Source organism: Merops nubicus, unplaced genomic scaffold, assembly GCF_000691845.1.
Source record: "Merops nubicus isolate BGI_N331 unplaced genomic scaffold, ASM69184v1 scaffold19176, whole genome shotgun sequence".
Lineage (NCBI taxonomy): Eukaryota > Metazoa > Chordata > Aves > Coraciiformes > Meropidae > Merops > Merops nubicus.
Window position 1 is genome coordinate 5,470 of NW_008613162.1, and position 10,124 is coordinate 15,593.

Consider the following 10,124-nt stretch of genomic DNA (forward strand, 5'->3'; position numbering starts at 1 on the left):
GGGTTTTTTAAATCTGGTTTGTAAAAACTTCCTTTTTTTTTTTTTTTTTAGCATAAGTACAGATATTGTGAAATGTTATTGTAAAGTTAATATAACACAGTCTTGATATTCTTTTTAAGAAGGTTGAAATCAGGATGTGCCAATTTAGCAAAGCAAGCTTTCAAAATGGGCATGACACTTCTTTTTTTTTTCAGCTGAGCACTTCAAAAGCCATCAAAACAGCTGTTACCTTCTGTCCTGGAAACTGTCAGGAACCTGTAAATAAACATAAAATAATACGGGAGCAGGGGAAAAGTGTTATGCTAGCAGTTAATGTTGTTGTTATTAATTCTGCTGTTTCTTCTTTTTTCTTTTCACAGTGTATCCTATTCAGTGCATGTCTCTGAGGATTACCCAGGTACAGTGCAACATTCTTGCCCATGCCACATGTATGCGCGTTACTGCGATTTGCTGTATTCAGATGAGAATATCTGGAAGGGTGTTGATGTCTTCAAGGTGCATCCTTGGGCTAATCATTTTCCATTAGTTAGTTTATTTTCACAGTCGTTTCTCCTCTTCAGACATCATTTATCAGCTAGGTCAGGGTGAGAAAACCTGGTTCACAAGTTTACAGAGACTGAGGCTTGTGATGCTTTCCATGTCTGGAGCCAACAGTGATAGAAGCAAGCAAGTACCCAGCTCCTCTTTGGCACAGCAGATAAAGCTTGATCTTTCAAGAGGCTGAGCAGTCTGGCACCAGGCCAGCAAATCACTTCTGCATTTGACCTTAATGACACTACTCATGTTCTGCAAGTTAAGCCTGTGGACCGTGCATTGATGTTTCTCAGGGTCAGCTGGAGCCAAGGGTTTGTGGACGGGTATGTTTTTGGGAACGTAAGGTTACAAAGCTGTTCCTGGCTGCTCATCAGACCTGCCTCCCTTTCCTCTCTGAGCTGGGCTGGGAGAAGCATTTGTGCAACTGTGCCTCCAATCTAGACAAGGGGATTTATTCATATGAAAGAAAACCAGGCAAAGGCAAAGCTAGTTTTCAGCTAGCTTATTTCCCTGATTTCCTTCACAAAGAGACTGCATAGATACTTTAGGTGGCAGAGAGGTTAGCAGATGCAGGAGGTGGAATCATGGATGAGGGCAAACAGGCACTGTGCAAGTAAAGGTACATGTTATTACCATTGCACTGCACCATATTACATATTTTGCACCTGGGATTATTTAATAACGTAAGCAGCATGAGTGGTATGAAGCCCTCTGGCCTTTTTTGATCTTTAGCCATATGACCTCTGTAATATTTCTGAAAGGAATATTTCTTGTTTCTTTTAGAATCACTAGAGAAGTGAGGCTTTGATCTTCTTCACTGATAAGCAGTAGACAATGTCTGTTCAAAACACAAGAGGATCTGAAGCAGATCTAGAGAGAAGTTAGCATCAGCAGTGATACTAAATACCATGTTTATGTGAAAGAACGCTAACAAATTTTATGAGAGATAGATTTTTTTTACCAGTAAAAACTGGAGAGAGAACTGCTTCTAATAATAGTCTATTCAACGTGTAGTAAGGGGAGAGATTCATAAAATGCATAGTCATACAAGTGATAAATTGATTTACTGATTGCTCCAGTGATCTGACAATGAAAGGAGGCACAAATAGTTGAAAAAAAAGTCTTCATCATATGTTATGAACAGATTGTTTTATTAAAGATCACAAAATTTGATCTCTGGGAACTCCTAACTGAATGGCTGGCTGGAGCACCGAACCACCAGATACTCCCACAGCACATGAGATCTCATCTCCTGGCAAACTCTTCTGTCTGATGGACCTCAAACTTCCCTTATAAATGCTATTTGCAGCATGTCCTAACAGCCTACAAGCCTGAGTGACTTGGTGACTCCAAAACCTAGTGCCATCACCCCCTATATGTTAAAGGCATATAGAATTTGAACATTTTACACTGTCGTTGATTTGATGAGGGCAGATGTAAACTGGCTGCACATGTTTACGGATTAATATATAACCCTTCAAGGCTTTGGAAGACCTGATTTCTTTCCTATCTCAAGCTTTTGCAGGATTTGTGTGTGCTTCGTGATGAAGAGGTGTTCAGTACATTAGGAATAATAACTCTTTGCCATTTTACAGCTTTGATCCTAAAAATACCAATTTTGACTTGGTGAGCCAGATTCTTTGTCTCCTGTCTTTGTCCTAAATCTCTAACTTATTACTGTCTGTGGCTCTCCTCTCTGGCATGTATTTTAAGGGATGTTTCAGGGACACACCAGGGTGCGGTGGTGTCAAGTCTGGGAAGCTATGTGCTGATGTCCTCTTCAACTGGAAAGTGATCCTCAAGTATTGCTGCTAGTGGATAGAGTTTGGAGCAGCACGTGCTCATCAAATTAAGTTTCTCACAGGATAAATCCCTACTGATCAAGGTTTAAGTCCATTAGTGCATAGCTATACTAAAGTCGTATCCTCTAGAGGTGAAGAGTTTGTAATGCAAAGTGGATCAAATTTGGAAATCTAGGAGAACTCTGTCAGAGCTGAACATTAGATAAATTGCTAATGCATGCAATAAATATATGAAGATGGGAGAGATTAATTTACTATACAAATAAAGTTAATTCAGCCAAAAGCAATACCATTGTAAGTAAATTTTATGTACTATAAGAATAGCTTTGGGTACTGCACATACTTTAGCTCCCTGCATTGGTGTTATGTATGCAGTGTCATCACTTTGGCTCTGATAACAGTGCATAGCTGATGCTGAATTGCTTCATTATGAACAGCTGAGCATTAAATCATACCTATGGGAACTGTAATATGACATGACAAATTTCAGTATGGAAGGTGTTTAAAAGTTTCATAATTATGAGTGAAAGCTAAAAATATGCTCACAAAGGCACACAGAAGAACTTCATAGGAGTAGTGCTGAGACAGTAACATCTCAAAGTTACATATGCATCACTAAAATTGTGAAATTATCACTGAACATTTTAGAGGCAGGTAATAACAGTTCCAGCAAAATATCTGTGTAACTGTTTTCTCATAACATTGACACAACTGGGGAAAAATAATGCTCCTAAGGAACACTTACAGAATATAACATCAATGAGTAGACTAAAGTCCCATTAATATGAGTGGATCATGACTCCTGTGAGAACTGTTACAGCATCAAGTATTTTGCTATGAATATATGTTTGGAGTGATACGTGTTGTCTGCAATAAACTTGTAGAACTGCTGTAGTCTTTCATCCCAGTGATCTGTGGGTTACAGACATGTTAACAGAAACTTCCTTTTCTTAAAACTTGATTGCAGCAGAGATGGAGAGAACCAGTTTGGTAGCAAGTGGTTTGCTACATCCCTCCACTAAGTCAAGACACTAGGTCCTCTGCTTGAGAGAGGTGTTCCTGTGTGTAATGTGTTAGAAACTGAGTGTTGAAGAAAGTGAACCAAACCCAGTATCTTAATTTCAAGTTTCATTGGACTGATGGAAGCAAAGAAAGAAAACTCTAATGGCTGCCAAAGAGAAAAGGAAAACAAAAACTTAGCAGTGAAAATTGTACTGTCCAGCTGCCAAGAAAGAATGACGGTGGGCATAAAAATATAATTAAAATCTATAAAACCTCTAATTGAACAGTCCTTTTTTCCATATATGTGTATCTTGGTAATTGTCTGTTCTGTACAGCACGTTGTTTTTCCTGCTTTTGCACTCACTGTTAAATTCTAGCACATGAATTTCCTTTCCCTCCTTCCATATATATGATGTTAGGTATATTCAGAGCCAAATGGTGGCCTTTACTCCAGCTCATTAGCCTCTCGAGCAATAAGTTACACTCCCAAACCTGGGAAAGAAATGGGCCAGGAAGAGGCTGACAGTGAAATGATGACAACAAGATGCAGCACGAAAGTAGAGGCAAGGTAGGAGTTTGTAGAGAGGGTGAGGTACAGCTGTCCTAGAGACAGTTCACAGCCTATCCTGCTGAGAGACAAAAGTGGGAGAAGGAGTGGATGCTGGCAGACAGCTGAAGGGACCCAAATTTTTTCACATGATGCTTTGGCTTTACAACACATCCCTGTGCCAAGCACACAGCCAAGCAGACACAGACTGAGCTGATCGAGCAGGTTGACTGTGCCCACTGAAGTGCAGTACTCAGGGAAGTTTGGTGTCGGGCCCCTGCAGCAATTGCCTGTGTGCAATATATGTATGTGGAGCCGAGTGCAGATCACTCAGATTGCCTTGTGGAACACGCAGGAGTGGAAGAAAGTGAAGGTGTGGGGTAGTGTCAGACTCAGCAGATGTATGTGAATGTGCCAGAAGGGCCGTTTCATAGGCGGTGGGCTGGGAAGGCCTCACATGCCTGTCCATGTACGACAGTGGAGCTGCCCGTTTGCAAAGGCAGTATGGCAGCCATGGCTGTGAGAAAAGGGTGGCAGCGATGTGGCTTTGTCCTCATAAAGGCTTCTGAGAACCTCCGTAATACAAATAATAACATTGCTGAATTTCCTGCTCAATTACTGTTAACATCTTTGACATTTCACTGGAATCACTGTGGTCAAAGGCTTTGAGATGGCAGCAGTATGCTTAAAATTACATGTGAGTTCACGCACTTTGCTGGTGTGGGACTACAGTCCTCAGAATTATGATAGGTCAAGTTCTTGTTTCAATTCTCTAATTTGTCTCTTTATCCATTATTATCTTATCAGCCTTTCTGCTCTAAAACATAAGTTTCAATTCGGCCCAAATCAGTAGGAAACAAAATATTATTTTCATAGGCAGTTCAGCAATTCATGCAATATTAGCTTCTGCAAATACTGTGTAAAAATTTGCTGCTCCTTGTTTGTTGTTACTAAACATTTAGTTGGAAGGCAAAAAAAGAAATCACACAAACAAACAACAACAACAAAAAAAACAGCAACACACACCCCTCTCAGCCTAATCCTGACATTTTGTAAGAAAATTTGAGGTAGACTTTCCATATTCATATCCATAACGAAGATTTTTCTTAAGTGGGAGGAATTATCTTTTCTTTTTCCTGAATCAGCCACAAGAAAGGCTATCCACTGATTAGAAGATACTTCAAAGAGCCTTTATGTGACTAGGCAAAATAAGGCACAGGTATTTTGCATAATGGGCCATTAACACCCAGGTCTGAATGCAGTCTTCACTCTGCACAGCAGATCTAGTTTGAGTTTCAGTGTCAGGTGTAGCAAAAAGTGTAGAACAAGTCTACACTTTGGGAAAGGTTGGCTCAAACCCTTGTAAGCATTCTGGGACAGTTCAGGGCAGTGCTTGTTGTGATTCACAAATGCCACAACATCAGACTCCAGTTGTTTGCTTGTATAAAATTTGAGTCTGAATCGTCCATCCTTTTGGTATTTTTTTTTTTATTAGCATTCTCAAGAGAAAAAAACAAACAAACAAACAAAACACACCAGGAAGGTGATATGCTCGGCCTCCCTAACCCTTTGAGGAGTGGTTCCTAATGGTACAGAGGTGGGAGGGGCTGTGTGGGAAGCAGGTGGCAGAGCACAGCTGGACTTCACCATGCAAGGTTTTTTTTCTTTTGTAGACAACACTTACGTTTCCAGTTCTGACAACGATGAAGATGTATTAGTTACAACAGAGCCAATTCCAGTAATTTTCCACCAAATAGCTACAGGTAATTTTATGTCCTGAGTGTGTTATCAAGTTCATATTTTGTGAGGAAGGACAAGATGTCACCTCAGTTTGAAGGGAGTTACGTTACTGTGTGCAGCTATACAGACTGTTTTTTCTCACAGTCTTGCTGTAGTGAATTGTCCTACCTTTCAGAATAAAAGAAATTACTTCTTTTGGGGATCAAGCAGAATGTATTTTATGCTTTTAATGCCTTGCAGTCTATGCTAAAGTGACTCTCCTTGAATATAGTTAGAGGTGCTTAGTACTTCCCAATCATAAGTTTTCATACTCACTGGCTTAAAACATCACTAAATCTTCACCGTCAGAGATGAAACAGTCTATAACTACCATTGTCTGTGGTGAATCATTTCAGGAAATTTCAAACAAAATGGTTCAGCTGTTTCACTAAATTAGACTATAGAAAAAATATCCCAGTGATTTTGGGAACCTCTCATTTGAAATTATTTCTGTACTTTTCAAGAAGTATTTGACATGTGAAACAGTATGCTTTTCAGACATATATGCACTTTCATGCAATATATAATAAATATTTGTGCATACTCCATAGAGACTTTTTAAATTTTAGCGGACAGATTCCCTGATGATTTCAGGCTGCAGGAGAAACTGCATAGAGCAGTCTTAATTCTGGCAGTTCTTCAGATAGGAACACTTGACTTTGCGGTATTTTTATTATTATTACAACGCTTTAGGGCTTTTTTTGCGTAACACAGAATTACTTTGAATTCCACTGGAAAATCAGTATGATCTTCAGTCTCTGATCTCATTGATACTGATGTAAATCAAGAATAATTTTACCAAAGTTGGTGTAGTGGCACCAAAACAAAAACTAACCATCATAGTCAGAAGTGTAAGATAAATTTTACTTGCAGATATTTCTGTAATTTTTTAAAAAAACAAAGCCTGTCATTTAAAATAGAATAAAACTGTATGCTTTGTATAGAAGTTGATCTGATTTAATTTTGCTGATGGGCTGTGATTTTTCATTCATTTATAAAGTATACAAAATTAATGAATGACACTAAATTGTAAATCACATATCGGGAAAAACTAATCTAGATGGAGTAGCTGAGTTTCATTTCACAGTTAAAATTTTGAGTCTTTTGAGACATAGGGGCTTCTTAATTTTAGACTCTTGTTTTGTAAACTCTTCAATGCTTTTCATATCTGTCACTTTTTGTTCCTTATTTCTTCTCCTGCTGCAACTAAGTATTTCAAGTCTGCATATGGAAAATTAATTCACATTTTTCACAGATGTTCCCTGTTTTTTCTTTTAAGAATTAAGGAAAACCAGTGATGTCAACTATTGCTTATCCATAAAATCAAAATTGCAGAGGGAGAATGGAGAGGTATGTATTTTTTACATGCATATTTTAACAGAAGTTTTTTAAAGAAATAGCACAAAAAACTAAACTATGAATGCTTCATATAGTTTTCCTGTCAGATTTGTCCATATGCAAACTGTACAAATTTACACATTTTAGAAGATGAGCATGATTCTCTGGGTTTCATACATGGATTAACCAGTGAATCACTTAGTTGGGATAGGAATGCTCCCTTCCTAGAAGATACAGTTTTGACGTATTTCATTTTTTTTCAGGAGTTGTAAAGACCCTGTCTGCCTTAAAAACAGAGGTCTCCTGGAATGTAGACTGTGATGCCATTACCTTTTAACCAACTCTTGCACGCAGGTCCACATCCCATTTATTAGCTCGCTGCTTCTTTGTGTGGCCCACTGGAAGCTCTAGACCTCTGCATGATTCTGTTCACCATAAGTAGTGTCTGGAGTATTAAGACCTTCCAGTCACAGTTGTATTTGTGCTGTGCTTCTGACATGGGTCACTGGCATTAACTCAATACTAAGTGGCACTCATGTGAAGTCTACAGGGCCTGACAGTATTATGGGCTCAAAGAAAGGACCACACAGGTTCCTACCTCCCAAGCAGGAGATTGAGCATTGTATGAAGAACTGAAGTGCTTGACTTGAAGGCTTTCTTTGGTAACTGTGGTTGCTGAGTTTCTTGATAACTGCTTTTTAAGCTCCAATCTCTATTTGATCCTGGAAAGGGGAAATAAGCATGCCAAGATATGCTAGTGTATATGGTTGGGGTTTTTTAGTAGATGAAACCTGATTAGATATAAAAAGCTGCACTGGAAATACTTTTCTTCTACTGCCTCATCATTGCATTCAGTGCTTGATCAACAGTGGAAAGATTCAAGTGCAGGAAGAATTCATCTATTCAATTAAAACCCTGAGATATAGTTAGGTTCTATGGGACAGAATTTGAGATTTTATTTTGTTGTTAGTTAACAAGGTACTTAAAAAATAAAGTACTGAAAACCTCTTTTAAAAAAAAAGTCTCTAACACGGACCGTTTCTATTGGCTGGACAGTTAGAGGTTTTGTTAGGATAAGATAGGTTTGCCACTATTCTAATGTGAGAGTTTATTTTCTCTTTGATTCATGTTGAATTTTTGTTCAGTTGAATTCTGCTTTAACATAGACTCCCCTTGAGCTAACATCATAAAAAAAGAAGACTAAAGTAATTTTGTTTCTTTTTAGTGAAGTGAAAGCAGAAATTATTTTTGTCTTGTCATAGAAAATTGCTGTAAAATTAGCTGAAATACAGTTTTTGTTCTATGTATACATACAGTGAGTAGAGCAGGAATTTAGAGGCAAAGGTAAGGAAATAGGATTAGAATGTCTGACCATAGTAATTGGTGATAAGGGTATATATGACATTTCTGAATATATGGAATTTAGGGGTGACTTCAATGATTTTATTTGTACATGTGATTTCAATTCCATTATGGCAGTTCTGTACAGCAGATAAATACAAAATAAGCAGTCAGTACATCATGTTCAGGTTGAAGTGTAGAACTGTGGTTTTAACAGGTGTTCTTTAGGGGATCCTTGTCAGCAAAGGGCCTAGAAACACATGGATTGTGGGAATCAAGAATTAATATCTTCAAGCAATTACATAATTATAAGTAAAGGTTCCATTGGTGGGAAGCAGAATATAGCACTTCAGCTCATGCTGAGTTGCAGTCTGTACCAGGATCAGTTCTATTTACTTGAGTGCAATTATTCACAGAACAGCTTATTTAGAGCACATTTTACTTGGGTAAGCATATTACTTTCTAATCCTTAATTTTCAAAGTCTCAGACCAGAGCTACTTCAGAAAATTAAGTTTCAACTTTTCTGGCAACAGGCTGGAACTTCTGTTGAAAAAAATAATTAAGCAGCAATGTGTCAGTTTTTCACAGAAAGAAACCGAAGAGATTCCGTGTTGCACTTGAATAACTTCCTTAAACTGTTAGAACTGATTTACCAGAGGAAAGTAAATTAACATTTTGTTAGGTCACTGAAACACCGAATGAATTAAGCACAGAATATGTCTTGGTGGGTACATTATGCTTTGTTTAGCAAAAACACAAAGTGAAGTATTCCCACATAGTCTACTGAAATCCCTGGTTCCTTAAAATACTGTACTGTGTCTGTAGGCAGACAAAGTATTATTTCTTCAACATGTCATCACCATATTTTTATATATCCAGTTAGTCGGTGCTTGTTCTGTCTGATGATTCACTGAACAAGCCCATAGTACTGTTCTGGAGAAATGATGCTGAAAGATCTCTTAATAAAGGATGCTGTGAGCTTTTTTGGAAAAAAAAGATTTCCTGTAGTTATAATTAGAACTTTATGCAAGATATGCATATTACTTGTATCATTGTTAACTTTCCTTTTCCATAAAGGAGACGTGGCACAACAGCACGGTTGAAGAAGACTCTGAAGGGGATAATGATTCTGAAGAATTTTATTATGGAGGACAGGTAACAAAGGAAAGTTTTGCACAAGTGTCAAAAAAAAAAAAAAAAAAATTGAAGGCTTCTGTTGTTCTTTCTATTTTAAATTTATGATAATTAATTTTGTATGTTTATTCAACTTCAAATAGAATGCTATGTGTATGGATACATAGTATTCTGTAGCAGAAATATTTAATGTACTGTACCATATAATTATATCAAATCTGGAATACTGGAGTAAGATTAGTTTGTTTATGTGTGCAAAGCTATTAGAACAACAAAAAAAAAAAAAAAAAAAATTACTCTTCAGAACATTTGAAAAGAGAAGCCATTTGCTTACTTCCAGGAAATAGGTATTCACTCTTTAAAGCTTACCCTATTATTGATACAAATGGGAATTCAGGCTGGATCCAAGTCTGTTTCCTTCTGGAGTACTGCCATTTTGTAAAGTCAAGAGCACTTGCAATGTAATGGTAAAAATGGTTATTACAAAACAATTTTGATCTAGGCAGTAGCCTGTTCTTTTTCTGAGCTCTACAATTGAGCTCACCTTGAAAAATGCTGCATATTTTTGTATTAATGTACTGCTCTGTGTCTTTCCTTCTTGTTCCCTCAACAGAATTAGTTATTATTACATTCTCTTATGTGTAGG

The 10,124-nt window shown here is 37.6% G+C and overlaps 1 protein-coding gene across 1 annotated transcript in view; it reads left to right on the plus strand.

Moving 5' to 3' along the window:
- Positions 1-359: 359 nt before the first annotated feature.
- The window catches only part of PARP8 (poly (ADP-ribose) polymerase family, member 8), a gene marked incomplete at both ends in the record, with an annotated part of 58,710 nt that continues 48,945 nt past the window's right edge, over positions 360-10,124 (plus strand). The window contains 4 exons of the mRNA XM_008941822.1: positions 360-397; positions 5,559-5,648; positions 6,944-7,014; positions 9,422-9,499. Coding sequence (XP_008940070.1) covers positions 360-397; positions 5,559-5,648; positions 6,944-7,014; positions 9,422-9,499 — 277 coding nt within the window. The remainder of the gene's footprint in view (positions 398-5,558; positions 5,649-6,943; positions 7,015-9,421; positions 9,500-10,124) is intronic.